The sequence below is a fragment of the Haliotis asinina genome, chromosome 2 (assembly GCF_037392515.1).
Source record: "Haliotis asinina isolate JCU_RB_2024 chromosome 2, JCU_Hal_asi_v2, whole genome shotgun sequence".
In the NCBI taxonomy this organism is placed as follows: Eukaryota; Metazoa; Mollusca; class Gastropoda; order Lepetellida; family Haliotidae; genus Haliotis; species Haliotis asinina.
Genome location: NC_090281.1, coordinates 10,265,930 through 10,288,766, shown reverse-complemented (window position 1 = coordinate 10,288,766; position 22,837 = coordinate 10,265,930). Strand labels below are relative to the sequence as shown.

General features: G+C 39.3%; 2 protein-coding genes across 2 annotated transcripts; one reads left to right on the top strand and one right to left on the bottom strand.

Annotated features, from left to right (window-relative positions):
* The first annotated feature begins 216 nt into the window (after positions 1-216).
* On the top strand, positions 217-12,440 carry LOC137272262 (C-type lectin domain family 4 member M-like). The gene is made up of 5 exons (XM_067804623.1): positions 217-751; positions 9,541-9,813; positions 10,073-10,164; positions 10,794-10,878; positions 11,390-12,440. Exons 1-5 carry the CDS (start codon positions 355-357, stop codon positions 11,626-11,628), a joined length of 1,086 nt encoding a protein of 361 aa, XP_067660724.1. The 5' UTR covers positions 217-354; the 3' UTR covers positions 11,629-12,440.
* A 7,046-nt stretch (positions 12,441-19,486) lies between these two features.
* LOC137272261 (C-type lectin BfL-2-like) lies at positions 19,487-22,260 on the bottom strand. The gene is made up of 3 exons (XM_067804622.1): positions 22,023-22,260; positions 20,694-20,876; positions 19,487-19,704 (listed from the first exon to the last, which is right to left on the bottom strand). Exons 1-3 carry the CDS (start codon positions 22,258-22,260, stop codon positions 19,487-19,489), a joined length of 639 nt encoding a protein of 212 aa, XP_067660723.1.
* Between the last annotated feature and the right edge of the window lie 577 nt (positions 22,261-22,837).

The following is a 22,837-nucleotide window of genomic DNA, read 5'->3' as shown; positions in this document are numbered from 1 at the left end:
GTTTAGATTACCGCTGTTTAAGTCTCTGGGCCCCATTGTATTTTTGAAACATTATTTTAAAAGAAAATATCATTTTCTGTATAATGTAAGTAGATGTTGCAATATCTAGGGTTTCTACCCGACATTCAAATGAGAAGTGAATGGCCAGTTTGACATAACAGCTAGTTGCAAAGGCTGCAAAATATATGTTTCCAGAATACGTATCTAATTCCCTTGACATTTAAAACTATGTATCTCGGCTAACCGGACAACCAGATCGGGATTTCATCGTCATGAACTCCTTCCGGGTCTGCAAACACTCGTGTACTTGATGTAAAGAGCAGGCAAGTGTCTACGTACATTGCCGTGGGAGAAATGGAGGTCTTACTGAAGCCGGTCTTATTCTTTTTCAGCCTTGTATGGTTTGTCAGTATCTGCACCTCACACCAACCAATGTTTGAGAGTCTACGCTTCGAAATAGACGCATTTTCTGAAAGAATGAAAGGTGCTTTTGAAAAGTTCGCTGAAGGTTTGGATTATTTCAATTCGAAACTGGAGTATATAAACAGCGGCTTGAACACTACCCTCGACCGGCTTCAAGAGAAAACAGGCGAGATTGAAGATAAACTAAACACTGGTCTCAATATTTCCCAGGCTCAAGTCGTAGAAGTGGAGCGACTTTCTGAAATTCGGTTCCAAAGACTAGAGAGTGAAATGCACGGCATGCAGAATGACGCCGCCACGGTACACGCAGGGATAAGCAGAACACAAGGTCGGTGATAAAACACATTGGTTAACGTCATTGTTGTAAACACGATGTGAACGTAACATGAAACACATGTATGCGAGAACATTAGGGAAGTGAAAGAGGAATGATGGGGGGAGGGGGGGGGGGGTGGGGGTGGGAGTGGTTATGACATGACCATATTATCGGAAGACTGTGTGTATGGAAGGAGTTGTTGGTGGTGGTGGTGGTGGTGGTGGGGGGGGGGGGGGCGGTGATGGGGAGAAGGATGAGGTGGTGGAGTGTACTCCGTTACGTCAAATAAATGCGGGATACATTTCAACATCCTGTTTGGTGAGAAGCGAGAGAGAAACAGAGAGGAGAGAAGTTGAGAGGGAGGGAGGGTGTGTTGGTTGTGGGAGCGGAGAGGGGAGGTCACACTGCTCTGCCACGTAACCCTCAAACGGACATTCGACGTTTTTAGTAGAGATTATTTATGTCACATTACATGATAGTTTCAATATAGGTCTCTTCAATACTATTGAGTGTGGCATAAAAACAAAGACTAAAAAAGTCTTAATGGCTTAACACTTCGTCAGTTGTACAGGATCGATGACACTTCGTCAGTTGTACAGGATCTATGTACCCACTCTGGGCTGTGGCGATATATGTCTAGCAGCTAGGGCTATGAACAATTATATCCTGGTGCAGATGTCTTGCAATGTGTTCTGCGCGTATAACGGTATATATTAAAGCATTCAATTCCGTCCGTGTATGTGATATTGCGCAGTGATCTATACCAAGTAACAAGGTTTATGAAACAGAATCTAGGTTGAAAGCCACTTATTAACTGTTGTGTTGCACATGTAAAATATTGATAAGTTATCGAAAATGGGCCAGTGACTTAGATAAACCAGTGACTGAGGCACACGAACAACACCACCGTCACAAGTCATAACCGGCACTTTAGCCTCTCTTCCGTCCACACTTACGACAACTTTGTGTTAATGCAAAGCATCAAATATTCTGTAGATACAAAAATCTAATTATAGCATAACATTTGAATGAGCTAATGGAAATACTTCGAGTTAGCCAAAGCTCGAGGCAGCTGTACTGTGACTAAGGGACAAGCTTATAAATGTATGATGTATGTTCTAAACATATTTTGTTGTCCAAATGAAAAGGGACTCGGCAGAAGTGTACCACTGAAGGTTGCCTAATGTCCACAAATGTACACACATTAGCATTTCGATAGTTGGAATGCACTATCTACATCTGAAGCTTGATATTGTTCAAACATATGTCTAGAGAAAATCTTCCGCCACACCTGAAATAATTCTGCTTGAATATAAAATGACAGTCACTCATCTGATAGGCGGAGGTAATGGCTGAAACACGAAAACGTTACTTGCATGATAATTCATACAGGAGAATAATGTTAACCACTGAGTGCTGTTTTGTATGACCGGTCTCAACTCAAGTGAAACAAATATAGATGAGTACTAAGAAATGAACATGGAAAGTACACCATGATAATTTGCATTTACTGAATTATGACGTTTGCCCAATGATCAGTCATCAAATTGTGTAAATCACAAGTCGATTTCGCTAAAATGTTAACTTGAGTGATGTTAATGATTCACATTCGTAATGTTCTTGATTCCTACAATGTGATGTTGATGATTCACAAACGTGATACTGATGTTTCACTTGGGTGATGCTGATAAGTCAAACATTTGATGTTAATGATTCACATTCGTAATGTTCATGATTCCTACAATGTGATGTTGATGATTCACAAACGTGATACTGATGTTTCACTTGGGTGATGTTGATAAGTCAAACATTTGATGTTAATGATTCACATTCGTAATGTTCATGATTCCTACAATGTGATGTTGATGATTCACAAACGTGATACTGATGTTTCACTTGGGTGATGTTGATAATTCAAACATTTGATGTTAATGATTCACATTCGTAATGTTCTTGATTCCTACAATGTGATGTTGATGATTCACATATCTGATGCTGATGATTCTTACAATGTGATTTTGTTTCACATGTGTGATGGCCTGACTAAAAACAATTTCTGAGTGAGTGAGTGAGTGAGTGAGTGAAAACTTTACGGTGCTTCTCATAATACTTGGGCCTTCACTGTGACGTTCCACAAAGCTATCTTGTCATAAATTACTCGACACGGGTCATGTAGTGCCAGCAGACCATATGGAATAACAAGTAGCACAAACTAACTGGTAAACAACTTCTTCAAATTGGACACGTTCTAGGGTCAAGCTATGATTGATTCAACAATCGCGGGAAATAATACATCATCACATTAACATCTTTCATCAAGCCGGTTCTATCAATATTCCAGCAATATCACACATGAGCTTCACACATTGTATGATTGTTCCGGTATTGCGAACTGAACATGGCTCTTCGGCGCGACGAGTGAAGGCTTTAACCACTAGGCTACCCCACTGCCCCCATTTCAGAGAGACAATACGTTGATGGATAGTATTGCATGTTAGAAAAGGAAACACAATATGCTCCACCAGCTTGAATGTCATGTCAACGAAACCTAATACTGTTCATACACAGACATGCAAGCTTATACTCCGTGCGGTAACAAGGTCACCACAATATATGTTTCCAGTGAAAAATCAGTCCTTAATGTCTTCGAGGTATAATGATGAGATTATCTTTTAATTTATTTTTTGAACTGACATCATGTACAAACACACAGGTTCACTGCTTCTCTGTGGTATGTGAGTGAGACAGAGAGAGGAACTCTCCGTTTTACTCAGTATATTCAAGCGTTTGTCGTTTGTTAATCTTCTATAATTATGTTGCCCGAGAGCGCAAGATAAAGTGCTAACCCATTTATGCATAGGGTCTTAGATTTTTTTTCATACAATTTTGCGAGCTGGCTTCTTTTGGCAAGCAATGAAAGGAATGAGATATCGTTTTTAGGTAAATAAATTGTTTCATAATTTTTCATACCCCAGAGTACTTTAGGATACATTCATCAGCTATGATGTTTAGTTCATCCAAAAAAAATTATGGGATCAAGAATGTTAATAATTTGTTCAGGTTTCAATTTGTTAATACACATAGTTGCGTATAAAAGCCACTTCGATTGTACTCCATGATATCCTTTAAATTAAAAGAGTGTCTTTTAAAATTTAAGAGGTAGATCTCCCTCCTCCTAAGCCTAATGCATTACCTAATTTAAGGTCACTTTTTTGCATATCGTCCCAGTTTTGGACGGTACTTAGTGGGAAGTTGAGGATAGACAAAGTGCAAACCATCTTCATTTTGTTTGTCTGTTTGATCAACGAAACTTTTAAACACATTCTAATGAACGTCGAACGTCAAATTTCGCTGAATTGGCTGGTGAGCTACCTCACCACTGGAAATGGCCATGCTTAGAAAACTTAAAATCTACAAGTTATGTGAATGGTTCAACCACTAAACTGTACTCAGCTTCATTCACGTCAAGTCATTTTATTGTCTGTAGGCCCCAGGCCCGTATACAACATATATGCAAACTGACAGTCATACATTTACGCCTATATACAATTAGAAGGCCTGAGCTGACAAGACACAATTATAATGATGCAATATATGGAGGAATCATACAGACAAAAATTTATCTTGATGAATTGGCACGTATTTTTGATTCTCTCAGTTGGTATGCATGGTATAAATTGTACATACTTTTCTCAGAAGTGTTTCATTATTAGTATTTGATAGGGATTTTAATTTAAGATAATTAGGTTTTTGACATTATAGAGATGGTAGATATTTTGCTCTAGGAGCATCATAAACATAACAAACAAATACAGAGTGATACTCCTTTTCCACTCCTAGATTGCATAATGAACAGTTGCGTTCAGTTACAGATATATTTTGCCATCTACCTTTATTGTACTTTAATCTTAGCAATCCACATCTGAATTTAGTCAATATTTTACGAAGTTTTCTGTCCACAATACATGAGAAATATTTCTCGGGGGTAAAAGACTTATAAATTCTGTATAAAGACAGTGGCGTGAGCTGTTATCTAATATACACGTCCATGACTGGAAAAACATATTGATTGCCACTGATTTGAATTCATTTATAAAAGAAACTTTATCACCGACCGTCTGTTAAATCCTGTCACAACCAAAACCACGTGAAAAAAGAATATTTATTATATATGAAGCATATGTCGTATATTCAGAGTCACCATAGTACATTTGCATTTTGTAAACTATTAAATGAATTCTATCTTCATTCATACGTGTGATTTTTAACCAATATTTCAAGGTTTTACACAAGTCATTAATGAAAAGAGGGTACCTTCCACACTCGCCGTAGACAATAGCGAAGGTTTGTGGTGTGACATTTAAAAATCTTTTACAATGGACAAGTGGACCTTTTCTAATTGATCAAATTTATGCATCCCCATACTTCAGCCCCATAAAGTAATATTGGTTGAATCTGCGTATCAAATATTTTTTTAAAAGCACACTCGGATCTAGAATTCCAATTTTACTGAGGTTAGTAAATACCTCGGTTAGAGTCCGTTTACCTCTTAGGGCTAGATCATTAACACAGTTTCTCAGTTTAAACGTTGAAGAACATATTACACCCAAATATTTACAAGTATTAACTGATGTTCTTGACTCCTCATTCGAAAACCATTTTTCGTTTCTCGCATGGCGAACTCCCCTCCTGAAAACAACAATATTAGTCTTATCTAAATTAATTTTTAAGTCCGCGTGTTCAGAGAAATTATGCAAAATATTAAGTTGGTTTTGTAAACCAGGACTTGTATCAGACAGAAGAACAACGTCACCTGCAAACATAAGTAACACGATTTCTAATAGGTCGGGGAATAACTGTATACCATGTTTACCATATTTGGATAATTCATCTGATAAATCATTCATGAACAGAGAGAACGATAGCGGGTTGAGAACACACCCTTTAAACCGACCGGACAGTCAAAGTAGTCAGTAAATCCATTATCATTTCTAACGCAAGCTTTTACAGAGCTATAAATACTCATAATAGCAGTTAACATTTTCCCGTATAAGCCCGATTTAAACCATGCCATAGCTCGGAACGGTCAACCGAATCAAAGGCTTTTCTGAAATCAATAAAAACAATATACATTTTTTTCTTTTCTTCAGGAGACATTTTTCGATGATGCCATGTAAAGTAAAAATATGATCTGTTGTGGAATATCCTTGTCTAAAATCGGCCGGTGTCCCAGGTATTTTATTCCATATATTTTGCCCATCTCGTGATACGAACATTTAAAATGGAAGTATATAGCTTGCTCAAAATGCACATTAAGGATATTCCTCTGTAATTATCTGGATTTGTCCGATCACCCTTTTTATGAAGGGGGATGATTATTGCCTTTGTCCAAGTAACGGGAAAAGTGCCCATGTCATATATTGGTTAAAAATGTTTTTAAAAAATGGCATGATAATATGTTCAGACGACTTAAAAACTTCCACAATAAACCCGTCAATTCCGGCTGACTTCCCATTTTTCAAATGGCTATGACAAGAACGTATTTCATCTTCCGTAATCGGTGATTCAAGAATGCATTTATCAATCTCATTTAAAGACGTATGGTCAACAAAGTTATAATCATTCTCTGTTGTGTCATCAACATGTTTGAATGTGCTAAAAAAATCTTTAAAACGGGCGCATAAAACAGTTTTATCCACAATACAACATGGCTTTCAGGCGTGGTTCAAGCGTCTTAATTCTCTCCAAACGATAAAACTGTTATGGAGAGATGATATTAACATATCGCCTTTTTTATAATGTTTGTTTAGCCTTCCTGCATTCATATTTATATTTATTTCTTAATTCGCAGTAAGTGCGTCTACTTAAAACTGATTTAGTATTTCTGAAGCATCTAAGTGCACGTCGGCCCTCTCGTTTAGCATACTGACAACTTCTGGTATAAAAACCACGCATGTTTGTTTTACTTGTGTTTTCTTGAATACTTCAGCATCGTTCAAAACATTTCGGACAAATAAATCTAGTGCTTGGTTGCTATCAGCATTTCCTAAGTAAGTTAATACTTCCAATGTTGGCTGTTGGATACGTATCAAATCTGAAAACGTTTCCTTGTGATTCTCATTCCATATATAACGATATAAATGTTTTTCATTCCTCGAGTTCTCTACGCCTGGAAATTCAGCAGAGTCAAAGTTTAACAGTAAACAAACATGCATGTGCTTCGATTCAACTCGAGAGTGCACTGATTAGTATTTACAATATGAAAGTGTATTTACAGACGCAATACAGTAATCAATAACATTACAACCCGCTCCTGATACATATGTATACCTGCCCTGTTTGTCCCCTGGACATCTACCATTACATATGTACAAGTGATGAGCAAAGCAAAAATCAAGTAGCTTTCTTCCAAACGCATTTACAGTTATATCACAAGAGTGTCTCTGGTCAAAAGGAGTACTTTCCTCCTCGGAGAACGCTGATCTGTCGATCCCTGGACGCTCGTCTGTCTCCGGGGGACTGTTACTACAACCGACTCGTGCGTTAGAGTCCCCACACAGGATGGTCACGAAGTTATCGTCAGCGTTGTGGGTCAGCCACTGATCCACCGCGTCTATAGCTGTCACCCTGTCTGTGGACCGACAGTCTTGGGGTACATACATTCCCATCAGAACCAGGTATTTATTCTTTCTAGTTAGGGACTCAAGTCTAATATCAACAGCATTGGCGATATTCAAATTCAGATGGTGGCAGTGTCTAGCAAATGATCTACGAATGAACATATAAACCCCGCTCGATAACCTTTCAACAATAGCTAGTCTATGCGCATTAGCCACATAAGCATCATACGTAGAACGTTGTGGTATATTTATGATTTTATCGAGGAATGTTTCTACTAGACATACAATGTCAAATTGTTGCAGAAATTGAATGGATTCAGTATCATCAATTTTGGATATTAACTCATCAACATTCCATATGAGAATAGATAGGTGTTGAGTATATATTGAAAACGTACCAGCTGGTGAGATTGTACTGGATTTTCGGACCCGGCTTCCTCCCCATTCGTCATCCATTATCTCTGCGGTAGTCAGGTGCCCTCGACGTCTGTCCAGGGGTTGGCGTAGGTGCACCGACGGTGTTCTTGCATGTGACTGGAATACTGGGGGTGTCCCTGGGTGTCTTCGATTTAGTTCTAGGGTCTGAGGATCGCCTGAACGTGTCAGGGCGGGAAGGCTTAGTGAATAGTTGCCCGTTCTTATAGTAGCCATACAAAAATGTACGTTTTAGATCAGCCAGTGTCTCACGTTGTTTTTTCGTGAAGTCATTAGCAACACCGATCGTAGACATTTTGAACTGTTCTCGGTGTCTTAAAGTTTCAATTTTGTCGTCAGTTAACGCAAATTTTGCCATGACGGAGCGTGGCCTTGTTTGGGTTTTGTTGTTCTTACTAATACGATGCGCACGTATAATGTCACTGTGTTGTCAACCCTTAGTGTTGACATGCGTGTTTAATAGTTCTACAATATGTTGCTTGCAAGCCTCAAAAGTTTCGTTTTCACGTTCAGGACAACCACACAACACTACATTGTCCCTGCGACTAATGGCTTCTAGACTATCAAGCTCAGTGTCTTGAGGATCTAATCTCTCCTCTACGTCCCGAAGGATGTTATGTAGCGCATCTACATCACTATATATCGCGCTTTGTTCACACGAGACGTTATCTATATCCTTACGTAGATCCGACACAGCCAGTTTCTAGCGTTGAACATTTATTGAGAAACAGCTTAGTGTACTCTTAATCGTCGTCAGTTCTGTTTGCATGTAAGTCCTGAATCCCTTAATTTCGGCTACAAGATCGTTTCTCATTAAGGTTATATCTCTCATTGTAACTGTCGGACCTGGGTTGGTTTCCACGTCGTTAGGTAGATATGGAGTCTATTCATACTTGCTGATGTGGTAGAACTGCGGGACGACAGTTCACTTCCACCAGATGCGCTTCACTGCTCATGGTGAAGTGGTCTGTGACGTCATGGATGGAAACACAGTTGTGTTCAAATGAGTGTGCCTCAATGAGCTTAAATCCATTGGTAATATGATGATCTGTGTGTCTGAAGGCCATGGTGGATAGCAATAAGTGTACAGTTAACAATACGATGCATACAGAGATCCGGAGAGGCATATCGGACGCAGATGTAAACGGTGTATATTCCAAGTCAATGGGGACATGTCTCACCTGCCTCGTCCCAGGTGGGTGGACGAGGTGTCCGATCCTAGCTCTGTAGGTCTGTAGATCAATCATAACTTCTCTCAGAACACTTACTAGGCACTTGCGTAGAAGTGGGTAAGCTTCGAGCCGTCCAGATGGTTTTGTCTTTTTTCTGATTTTACAATTTCTAGAAATTATTTGCTCTGCAGTGAACAGCGTGTCTATTCACAAGGCGAGGTAATCTGAACATCTATCTATACTGCAAGTTTCTATCTTCAGAGATAGGAGAGAAATGACTTTTTGAAGTATCCGTTCCCCCAAAGTGGGACGATATGCATGAATGGGCAAATCCGGATCCTGTTTTCTTGAAATGGGTATGAAACATAACATCCCGTGCACTGTTCACGTTAGAATACCCCAAAGTGGTCTGATTCTTCACACTGAGGTGTCAGTATTAACATAAAGTCATAATTACTTAACGTTGTCTTCATTTTGCTTCAAATTAATTTGTAGTGTGTGTGCTTTGTTTAAATGTATGTCACGTTCATCTTACACCACATGAAAAAACAAAAACATGTTTTTCTTACCACAGAGACAAATGACGCACTTGTAAAAGCAATTGGAGAAATAAAACATGATTACGAAGATTTCAAGAGGAGGACATCCACACTGTGGAATGTTCAAGCAAGTGTGATGTCAGTCTTGGAACTGGTTGACATCAACAAGGAGGAACTGTCCAATAAGATCACCAATATGTCCGAAGATCTGACTGGTGTAGTCAAGTATGCTGTGCGTCCTCTCCATTCAGCCATGTTAAGCGTTGTCGAAGAGATGTCAATAATTAAAAAGAAACTCGATTCCATAGGTAATATCAACTACACACTGGCACTTGTACTGATGGCATGGTGAAATGTGACATATTAATTCTCACAAAAGTCGTACTAATATCACTTTTGTCCGTCAGTTTTACAGCTGGTAATTCCCTTGACATTGTATTGTTGGCTTATAAGATTAACAACGTTATAAGTACAAACTGTAGTTACAATTGAAGTTATTGTTTTATTGACAAACACGCGTGGTATTAAAGCTACGAGTTATGTGGTAACACTGTGGTGTTTCTGTAGGTGTCCAAAATGATTGCCCCCAACATTGGAAGAGGTTTCAAAACTCATGTTATCTTCATGTGCCTGATCCTTCAACGTGGAAAATAGCGAAGGTAAGATTTTGCTTCCGTATTTACCAATATTCCAATCTGGGATTCATTCGATGCCCTTCGATGTGATGAACGAACTCTTCAACCACTGGACTACCCCGAGGCCACTATGATAATTATACAACGTAAAAGCATTATTCATTCTTTCAAGACACGATTTTGATCATATAACACGGGTTTGAAAAACTTCGCGTTTCACATGAGCCTTTTTTCTGTTCGAATTATTCAAACACTGATAAGGTACGTTTTGAACTATACTTTTTGTGCCATTAGGCTCCTACATTTTTATAGCCCCATGTATAGTCTGAGGGGAGTGAAAACTGAAGAATTGACTTGAATCTATGATCTTTTGTTAAACAGCTTTCATCCTACGTTGAATAATATTCTGAGATTTAAATGTGCAGTTGGCAAGTGGAATTTATGAGGATTCACAATCTTAATTTCACTTTGTTTGATTTATTTTTGTGTTTAAAGTGATGTTCATCGGTACGTTGTCACGGTAAACAGACTATGTGTTACTTTCGCATTATATACTGGTTATTTGCCCGGCCAGAAATTTAACTAACACACATGACGCTCATAAATGTCTACCTGATGTAATATTTCTAACATATGTTTCTTCTTTTGCTCAGTTTATGTGTAAACAGATGGGAGCTTTCCTGGTTGAAATCTATTCCCAAGAAGAGGCTGAGACTGTGTCAAGCATATTTGGAAACGGTAATCACAAATCACACATTGTTCCACTTGATACAAGACACGTTTTAGAAAAGAAACAAATATAAGTCACTGAATATATGCTTGAGGGGTGTGACGTAAATGCCTCATGCATTGAGGAAAAAATTACCCCTACCCGAATACACCTGATCCTACCCCACCCCATCCTACCCCATCCCATCCCAAAACACCACAGGACTGGTGTAAGTCTCAAGTCAAGCTGATTTTATTCCTCCTCGTATACACTCGTATCATGTTACATGGTTGAAGAGGTGTCAGTGAATGGTTCATTTCTCGCAAGCGTGGTTTATTGTTCATGCAGTCATTGCATATGTCCGGTATACGTAAAGAGGTCATGTGTTTCACAAAAAGTGGTAAGTGTCAATACCCCGGGACACGTGTTCCTTATAATACAATGCAATGTAACACAATATGTTACAGATTAATGAAAGGTGAGTGAGTGAGTGAGTGAGTGAGCGAGTGAGAGCGAATAAACGACATTCCTATGTTGTAGAAACAACAAAGATCTGGACCGGCGCCAACATTGGACGGAAGGGGACGTGGTTTTGGGGAGGAAGTAAAAGCGAAGTGCCGTTTGATGAATTCGGAGGTGGCTTCTTGAGCGGACGAGGCAGGAAGTACTGTGGCGTTTTTCTGCCTGAAACGCGTGCCCTTGATGACGAAAACTGTGGCCGGAAGCATGGATTTGTTTGTAGAATGTTCAAAATTAGTCCAAATAGATTTCCTAACTAGACCATATTTAATATTACCAAATTCATCAAGGTGCAATTTACTTTACAGTGTTGCGTCTTTAAGTTGAGCCAGGAACGTATGATCACAGGTTCGAATCCGGTTCATTTTCATAATTACTTTTGCTTTGAAAACATCTCCGACACGCACTAATTTGGGCATATTTAAGGCTTGTTCAAAGTAGTGTTTAACCATGCATGCACATATTTGCAGCTGACATAAACAATTTGTACTGATTACATGTCGCCGTTTTGAATAATTTCATTGTTCAGGTAAATTTTTGTATTCATAAATCGATGTAAACTTGGTTTTCATAATTAATACCTATGTTGTTACTGTTGGTTTTAAAGACGACGAGGATGGCAGGTGCAAAGCAAAAAAAGCATCATTATTCATAATTTTATCATAACGTTTTGCTTACATGAAGCATTTGCTTTTGAAGTAGTGAAAATGTTGCCATTAAACCTTAAGATTATCCCCAATTTGCTTCTTAGCGAGTTCCCCCTTGCCCCTTGACACCCACTCAGAATGAAACTGCACCGAGGGCATGAGAATGGAAATCACATACCAATTTGTAGGAAGTCCCCTCTACATGAAGTTTTTCAGTGACTTTGGCAATATGCAGCGATCTTGTACATATTTTCTGTTAACGAGAAACACAACCATTAATTAACGTATAAATACGAGGGTATTTGGGGAGTTTTACTGAAATATCAAACGTCTGTGTTTTGTTTCATTACAATTGTAAAGCTTTGGTGTATGGCTTGTGACATGTCCTGTATTGGGTGTACTTCTATAAATCATGTACAGCAAGTGAATGTGTTCGACATCCGTTTGTTTTAACACAATTCTGTTTCAGCACAATACGATACGTGCCAGTAACTGTATCATTCTGTGATCACATGAAGTCTGAGATAAGACGCAAAAGTGGATACATTTGTACTTTCTATGAATTATACTGGACTCCTCAACCCTGTCTTGATAAGACCTGTGAAGGTCCGGGTAGAATAGGCCTTCGACAACTCATGCTTGCCATAAAAGGCGACTATGCTTGTCGTAAGAGGTGACTAACGGGATCGGGTGGTCATCCTCCCAACTGCTCAGATCGATGCTTGTGCTATGTGATCACTGAATTGTCCGACCCAGACTCGATGATTTACTTACCACCACCATATAGCTGGAATTTTGCTGATTGCGGCGCAAAACTAACTCACTCACTATTTTGATAACATTACATTTTGATAAATGCCTTGGCACCATAAATCGCTTGATGCTGTGGATAATTTGCATGCAGTAAAACAACAAAGGAGTCGTGTGATCCAGGGAACACCTGCTCCACGACCAAATGGTGTATTCTTGAGTGCAACGCTTAGTGATAGAAGAAGACACCAACTGGAAATCGAGTGTAACAGCGAGGTGATGTGACATTTCTCTTATCGTCAGTATTCTCGGGAGTAAGGCCTTTTATACTTTAAATAGGTTATAGCAAAATCGTAAAACTGACTTGCATATAGCACACAGGCGGCTTGTTTCAGTTTGTCAGTGTTTGTTGCTTCTTTAAAATGTATTGCAGTCTAGCGTCATCTTGAGATTGAATATGGATGTTTCTATTTAAGCTGTCGAATTCAGTGATGGTATTGCTTGTTGAAGAATATATATGGGTCGAAATACTATGATGGGCGTAGTCTCCTTTCCGACTTAAACACCTTATCCGAATCAAATGCTTGTCTCCATTTCCAACCGTCTATTGTAAGTCTGTGTTTACAAGTCAAGGTATGTCCCGGCATCTTCACAAAACCGCCACAAAACCATTCATATTTTATAACAGTGTTCCACAGCTCAAGGGGTCTAAACATGAAACTTTCCTGAAATATCTCCCTGACAGCAAACAACAACAGATGCACACCCTCATCCCGATATTTCTCTGTCTCAGAACAATAAGTCTTGGTGATATTCTTCAAAGTTTGATGAAATCTCTCTAAAGCTCCCCACGACTGTGGATGATAAGCACTAGACTTAACTTGCTTAATACCTAACTAGTACATAGCTTCCTGAAACACCTTAGACATAAAGTACGAGCTCTGATGAGACTGAACAACATATGGCAAACCATCTAAACTTGATCAAAGTCTTGACAATCACAGAGGCAAAAGTCCTACGAATTGTGCTTCAGGAAATCTGGTAGAAGCACACATACTGATTACCAGACTTAGTCTTAGGTAGTGGACCAAAACAATCCATAAACCACTACTGAAAGGTTCCTCAAAACAAACAGGCTTGCGCATTAGTAAGTTGCTCTCTGGGAAGAATGTGATCAAATATTTAAACAAATACACATCATGTGAGTTTGTCGTACAGACCCTGAAGTATATATATCCAAGAAAGCCCACGCAAGTCTAGAAAATGTGGTAAGTCTAGATTTCCTTAGCTTCAGTTGGACCAATTCAGGGTGAAACTGGACACCTGGGAAACATTCTAATTCTAATTCCTTAGCCAACTCATTGATAAATAAATTAAACAAGAGGGGGCTTAAGATGCAGCCCTGACGAATCCCGACTTTACACTCAAAGTTGTCTGAAAATTGATCATCAAACTTCATGCAAGAAGAGACGCGATTATAAATAGAACGAATGCAGTTAAACATCTTAGGTGAGCTTCCATTTTCCTTCAAATCAACCATAAATGAGATCTATCAATGTTGTCGAAAATCTACATAGAGGCTGTACATCTTATCTCTTTTTTTCCATGAGTACCGTTGAATGACTGCATGTAGGGTGAAAATATTATCTATAGTGGAATATCCAAGACGAAAGCCTACTTGCGATTCCACTATCTTATTAAATGCATCAGACCAAAACCGCAAATCTTGTATTAATGATAGATATGTATATTTTATTGCCAAGTACAGTAATATCTCGATAATATGATGGGGAGTTTAGATCCCCTTTTTGTGTATAGGAACAATAACACCCTGCGACCGCTGAGACGGAAAACATGCAGAGGCAAATAAATAATTAAACAACAATGTTAAAACTGGAGCTAGAACATCCTGCGAACTTTTAAACATTTCGGATAAAACTCCATCATTCCCAGCCGCCTTTCCCACCTTCAGACCATTTATAGCATCAATAACGTCGTCCTGTTTAATAGGAGGATCAAGAATAGTCTTCGACATAGAATCGTTAGTATCTGCAGTAACAAGGTTAACTTCAGTATTCAGTTTCTGAAAATAACTGAACCATTGATGGATACTGATATCTGTCTTGAGCACCTTACTCTTGTTAGAGATGTGTCAGATAGTCCAAAACAGTTTACTTTTCTATATTTTATCAATGATGGACCTGCGTAATTCCTGCTGGAAAGGGTTTTTTTCTCTAGTAATACATTTATATCTATTTCGTGTCTTTAAACACACGTGTAAGTTCAAGGAGTTTTTACATCGTCTGAAAACATTCAGTAGACGAAGCCTCTCTCCCCTATAATATCTTACATGTACTATGGAACCAAGGCTGTTTCCAAGCATTGGAGGAGTGAGGCTTCTTCATGCAATCTGCAGCGTTACATAACAAGGTGGATATGACATCAACGGCAGAATCAGTGAGTCCAGAGAGAATAGAGTCAATACATTTATCAATCAGGGATACCGAGTCGGTGACAACAAGCAAGATCTGAAATCAGTATCTCTGTTCTCGATCCACACAAGGTAACAGCTGGTACTCTTTCCACGAGGATCATGCTTGTCGTGAACGAGGAGGTCACGTGTCTGAAATCGACATGCGATTGGCAAGTGTTCTGAATCTGACCTACATACAAGTGAGTGAGTGAGTTAATATTTAACGTCACATCGGCAATGTCGCAGCCATATCGTGACGAGAACATATATGACAAAAAAGAATACATATGGAAAATATGAAGAACCTGTCTACGAAGGACAGTAAAACCACTAGATTATCACAGTTAGTATTAAAACTAGCGTGGAAACTTAAAAAATGATAGTATCACTATTTGGACAGTACAATATAAAAACAGGCTATAGATCACCAACAACAAAGGGTAGATCACCATACCAGGGACCATGGGGACTTACAGTACTTCTGCTACCTGCATGGTCCCTGGCTGGATTTACACCATCCCCTCAGCTGTTGGCGATTGTATGCAAGATTAGCCACAAATTAAAATGACACATATTCTACGATTAAAAAAAGTGGAAGATTCAATCTGACTTAAACCGTTTTGGGACTGACGTATCCTCTCAGGAGGACAATAATTTTACGGTACTTCAACCCCCTTCGAGGATACAGCCACTAACAATCTTAGCTGCTAATTAAACTTCCAATCATAAAATACTTATTTATTTACATGTCAGTCAATAAATTCAATTCTTTTAAAAATGCAATAATAAAATGAGAACGTACGTTACTAAAAAGGTCCTTCATAGTTCTTGATTTAAAATAATTGTCCCTTGTGATGGAATATTCAACACAGTCAAGTAAGACATGCTTGACCGTGATGATTTCATCACAAGGGATGCAGAACGGAGGAGCCTCACCTTTCAAAAGATATTCATGCGTATACCTAGTGTGGCCAATACGACATCGTCGTAGTATGACCTCTTCAAATCTGGACCGACAACCCAAGTAGGTGTAACCAACATATGGTTTTATTGCATGTAATTTATTGATACCTACTTGGGTGTCCCACTTCTTCTGCATCAGATCACGGATGTAAGATCTAATTGTAGCTTTATAATCAGTATAGGGAATATGAAGTGGTGTCACAGATTTGTGTAGCGCTGCCTTAGCAGCAAGGTCAGCCAAAGTGTTACCTGAGATTCCAACATGGCTGGGTAACCAACAGAAGACGATGTCGTATTGGCCAGTCGCAAGATAGTTATAAAGTTCAATAATTTCTATTAAAAGTGGATGTTTACATGCTAGGTGTTTAATAGCCTGAAGGCAAGAAAGAGAGTCTGAATAGATTATGTACTGTTTATGTTTAGGATGTCTTTGGATATATTTAAGAGCTGTTAATATGGCGTTAGCTTCTGCTGTAAAAATAGAACTATTATCTGGTAATCTAGACGATATTGTTCTGGATCCAATTACAGTGGCCCAAGCTACTGCGCCACCGTCCTTGGACCCATCTGTAAATAAGGATTTATAATTGCTATATTTATGTTTGAATTGATTATATTCTTGTTTGTATTGTAATTCATTAGTTTCTGATTTTTTAAAGGTAGTTAATGTTAGGTCGACTTGTGGCCTAACCAACTGCCAAGGAGGAGAAGAAAGAAGACGGGAAGGAGCTATGTTTTCCAGCTCAATGCCAGCCGAAGAAAGAAAGGGTTTAATTCTGTGCCCGAGAGGTGGAACAAGAGAAGACTTTTTGTTGTACAAGTCCTCGTAGAGAGGATTGAAAACACAGTTATATGCAGGGTTAGATTCGTTAGAGTATAGCTTTGTTATATATTGTAAAGATAATTTTATACGGCGTTGTGTAAGAGATGGTTCATCGGCTTCAACATACAGACTGTCAACAGGAGAGGTTCTAAAGGACCCAAGACAAAGTCTTAGACCTTGATGATGAACAGAATCTAATAATTTTAAGTTGCTGTTGCAGGCTCCACCATATACGATGGAGCCATAATCAAGTTTAGAACGGACAAGTGATCGATATAGATGGAGGAGGGTAGCTTGATCACCTCCCCATTTAGAATTTGATACCACTTTCAACAAATCAAGGGCTTTCAGGCATTTAGTTTTCAGAGATCTAATATGAGGCAGAAACGTTAGGTGGGAGTCAAGAATTAATCCCAAGAACTTGGCCTCCTTGACAACTTTAATGGGAGTGCCATCTAGAGATAGTTCAGGGTCTTTATGTGGTTTATATTTACGACAAAAATGTATGCAATTAGTTTTGGATTTAGAAAATTTAAAACCGTTTTCAAGACACCATTTATTTATTTTGTTTAAACACAACTGCAACTGCCGCTCTATGGTATTCATATTTTTACCACGACAAGAAATATTAAAATCATCCACAAATAACGAACCATCAATAGAATCATTTAAAACTTTCGATAAACTATTTATCTTTATACTAAAGAGTGTGACAGACAAAATAACCTACATACAACTTCAAAATGGGTGCATAATGAAAACAATTACATAATCCACAACGCTTGTGCCGTTTGCATTGGCAAGTGTGACATCACCTTTCTCTTTATCTGTGCCACATCGACCATTCATTATACAGAGGTTCAAGGCACAACACAAATTTAGAACAGCTGTACCGAAATTATTTAAAGTCACATCACACGAGTAGCGGGCGGTGTTCATATTGTCACCTAGGTGAAATCGTCAATTCCAAGACGCTCCGCAATGCCAAGGTCCTTGCGTTGAAATCCCCACCAGCAAGGGATTTTCTGATGAGAACAATCACGCCCCCTGATAACCTCCCATGACCTGAAGTTTTCTCGGACGGTAGTATATAGCTTACAACCCATATATTTCAAAACAAAAAGGATACAGGTCGGAATAAAGAGCGGGAAGTTTGAGAAGTCTAGATCTGTAGGCCGGCGCCACCCCACTATGCACTAGTCCCCAAGTTCGGTAGATCCTGAGGCTCCAGGTTTCTGTCGCTAGGCAGGTCACCTGTAGTCTGGGGGTTCTCAGCGCTGGATCATGGAATGGGTTTCCTTGACCACGGGAGTGGTTGCTTCTCAACAATCAGTCGACCATTTTTTAAGTATCCTTGTTTGTTATCTTTCTTCAGATCTTGGAGAAATGTTCTTTGAAATAAGGTGAGATCATTAGAGATGCCGATACGCGAATCACTGAGTTGTTTCCTGCAGTTCAGAGCACGTATTTTGCCTCATACCTGAAATATTATTCTTGCAAAGGCTACCTTCTGGAAATTGAGCGTTGGCTTTTTTCAGACATTAAACGATGAAAACTCAATGGTTTTGTTTGGTTTGTTTGCTGTTTAACGTCGTCTTTCACTTTGGAAGAGCACTTCCCGACTCAAACAACTACTCCATGCCAGCAACTGAATCATTAATCAATTACCAGCCAAACCGTCAGACGTTTGACACATCAATATTTCAGTCGTTTGACAGCGAGAAGCTGAGAAAGGGATTAGATATTACACGACAACATCTGTTGGAGCGGTGACACAAATTGATTAAGTCAACCTATACTGTGCACATATTCATCATTTACAAACATACTTATGAAACATTGTCACAACTGATGGTTCCGTTTGAAACACTGGACTTCAGTTGGACAGAAACATTTTTCGTGAAGATGAAATATGTAACGATATTTAGTTGAGTTGAAGAGAACATGGAAGTTTAAAATTGTAAGGACATTTAGTAGAGCGGATTTCAGCAGAGATGAACATTCTCCCCACATTCCCCTTTTCGTTGACAAATGTGTTTAAAACACAAGGGCACATTGGGGCGCAACATCCAGTTTTACCTCATTACGAACCACAATGGAAGCAAGCTACCCACGACAAGTCTGCCATGATGTGGAGCTTCGCAGTACAGAGGGGAATGTGTGTAATAGTCAGTCCATGTGCATTGCTGGAAATTAAAAAGTAAGCGGACAACTGAACTATGGAGGCGATTTCATATGAGAATGCCTCAGAATTTTAGATTTAACAAAATGATTACCGATTTTGTTTTTTAGCGTCTCAGTAAACATCACATAGCAGTAAATAATCTATGAAATTTATATTCAGTGACATGTTTGATGCATATCACTCAGCTCTAGACTACCCAGCCAACCCCTTTATAGGTGCCCCTTGTAACAGCTCCTGATAACTCTTGAGTATGTTAATAGAGAAAAACAATATGTGCCTACATCGCTATTTCACACACATAGGCAGTTCGATGGTTTTCGCATTGCGCAGAGTGCCAACTCTTGCTAAGTTTCAGGTCATAGAACATGAGACACTTTTCACTTGTTGGTCCAGACGGTTCCCCGGGGCTCCAGAATGTGGGGTCAACAATTTGAGAGTTGTCTCCCCATGTCCAGAATGTAGCTTCCAGTATATTGCCACTCGTCCAAAATGGACCTGCAATAGAAATTTGTCAGATTACATACACCCACCAGTTTTAGAAACTCGCCTCTAATCACAGATAAAGAACATAGTGTTATTTTGGCATGTTTGTTTGTTTGTTTGTTGCTTAACACCGCCCTCAGCAGAAGTCCATCAATAAAACGGGGTTCTGTAGATAACCGAGGTTTGATGACACAACTCAGTGGTCAGTATTACAAGCATCCTCGATATCTTCAGGGTATACGTTCCGATAAGTCTCCACTAAACCCTGGATGCATCTGCAGCTAAATTCATTACCTCCCTTGGCTGGCGTTTTATCCAATCAGGTGTATACATTAGGAAATTGAGCGAACCAGTCACAATTCACTTTCACTTTTTAAATTATCTAACCGATTAAACTTGGCAACACAAACCATGCACAGGTTCTCTGAATGAGTCAGAAGGAGTTCTTGCATATATTTCTTTTTTTTAATTGTCGGACCTATCAATGTGTCTGTATGATTCTCCCAAGTCTGAGTCGCAATGCGAACAAACCTTCGCAGCTGTGTCAGCCCTCTTTGCTGACACTGCCAAGTTCACTTGTAACAGCGGCCTAGCTGATTGGCTACTGTGAGAATGCGGAGTCAGCAAAGGGGGGTAATCAAATTTTCGGGCCGAGCCGTAGATGCATCCAGGGTATAGTGCAGATTCATTGTAACGTATACCCAGCAGATATCGAGGATGTATTACAAGCATCGATCTGTGCAAGTGGAGTATGTTCAGACGCATCAAACAAGTCAGCGGTTTTAACCACTTGATCACGACAGTCGCCTCTTACGACATGTGTGGGTTGCTGAAGATGAAATCGTACCCGGAGCAATTTATTGTATTGTACCCAGACTGCATGGATCAACCGCATATTTTGAGTGGTCTGATCTTGCCTTATGATACTCACTCAGGATGCATCTACCTATGACGGAAAGTGAAACACATATAAGATGTTCTGATTGTTCCACGTGGCTCACCAATATCTGCCGCAATGTCGAACATGAATTGGTTTCTTTCAGCGCTGTTGATGATGACCAGGTAGTCACCCTCTAATGAGCATGAGGTCTTGGCGTCGGACCATATCTTTGGGCCGGTGTGTTTCTTGTAACACATGTTCAGTTTCCGGTTGTACAGGTAGCCTGACTTGATTGGGCAAGCAGCTGGAACAAATGGCGCCCTTGTTTAGGTTTCTGGAGAACACTAACCTGACGTCACAACCGTAATAAACGTAGAACCCAAACGCGAAGCAGCTGACAAAAGATAAACCTTTGACGTATACGCCAGACAAAAATTGACCCGGACTTATCCCACCGAAATACATTCCATTATAGGTAAAAACTAAACAAATGTGGTACACATTATCTGAATGAATGTGATGTGTCTTTCGAATACTTGTTTTTACTAAGTCTGTCTTCCACATGCACTGGGCAGTTGTGATTGGGCGTTTTAATGAAATATGATGCAGCTGTGTTGGCAATATTTTATTTCACTCAAATTCAAAGAATATTGAATCAGAATCAGTTGCTACACTGCATGTTGGAACATTTCTTTAGGTTATAAGTGACCTCACCACGTTTAAGTCTATTTATGACTATGATATTTTAGGTTGTTCCCATACTTTTTGCTTGTAGTACATACAAGGAAAGCAAAGATGGCCAGTGGAATAGTGGAAAAGTGAATAGTGGAAGCAAATTATATTCGTCTTCTACATCATTATTATTAAAACATCTACCCGATTTTATCCTCTACTTTGATCATTCATAAGCCAGTCTTTATCACTTAATAAATCACAGATGAACAATGGAAACAAGCTAAAGCTAAAGTGTTAAAGTTTGTTTACATCCATTTTCGCTGGTAAATTAATCTTTGGGTCGATGTATTTTGAAACAATGGCGAACGTTCAGCGTTTTGTTCATAGCACATGTGATTAAATCAAGTCGAAGACAGCAGGTGCTTAAAATCTGTTATCCAATGCCTTCTTTGTCAGATAGTAAATGGTGAGAGATCTTGCGATATCGCAGTCGAACATTTGAGCTGGGTGTTGCTACATTTACACTGAATGGAGTGTATAAAGCATAAAGCATACGCCTATCATAGGAATCTTAAAAGAAATATATACTACAGGGAAAAACAACCGTCGATGTTCAAAGGCAGTTTATACACATGAAGTTTAAAATGTGTAATTCGAGCCAAAGGTTGTCCTGGAACATTGTACCTTTACCCAGCAGAATATGCTTAATATGTTCAGTGGTGTCGATCATCTTTGTCTGATGGAAGTTTTCCTTGATGTAGAACATACACCCTACCTTTGCCGAGCACCAGGCGTTCAATATTCTCAGACGTGGCAGCAAGCTGTGTCTGGTTGAAGCCTTCCATGAGGACACATGTCTTGGTGTCCCTGTTGTAGAACATGGTGGTACAGTATACACTGAAGAAACACAGAGAGGCACAGTCTATCCGGGACATGGCAGGAGATCCTGGAGGCAGGGACGGGGGCACCTGTCCAGTAGATACCGAGGATACGGTCATTTCAGAACAGGCCATGTTGTTTAACGGTCGATGGTTTATATGACGTTCTGACGACAGAGCCTGAAAGATATGCCTTTACATACCAATATCATCGGGTGTGCTGACAGATTAAAACTACACCAAACGTTCTTGGTCAGTGTCAGATGTTACAGGTTTGAGTCAAACAGCTATCATCTCTTGCCGTCACTCATTGTTAATGGTCAACTTTGCGCTGCTTTCGAGTGGTCCTTACGAAACAGAAACCATTTCTGAAGATACCCGAGGGTATTATTTTGCTCTTGCGTTTCCTATTGAGACGGTGCTCGCATTTATGGGAAACACAAAACATACACTCAGAGGTTTATTTGTAAATCAAGCAAATACTTGTCCCCCTTTTCGGAGCGTCTTTCGTGCAATTGTTACTCCAACACATAATAGATGCAAAAGGTATTACAGTCATATTTGCACAAGTAAATTGAACCTTGCTCGCACTAAACATATATGAAACACATATACTTAAATACTTCTTGTATATTGGATCTGCGCTCTGTTTGTTCATTTCTAATTTTACTGTTTGACCATTCTATAAAAGTATCCATCAGCCATGTTCCCT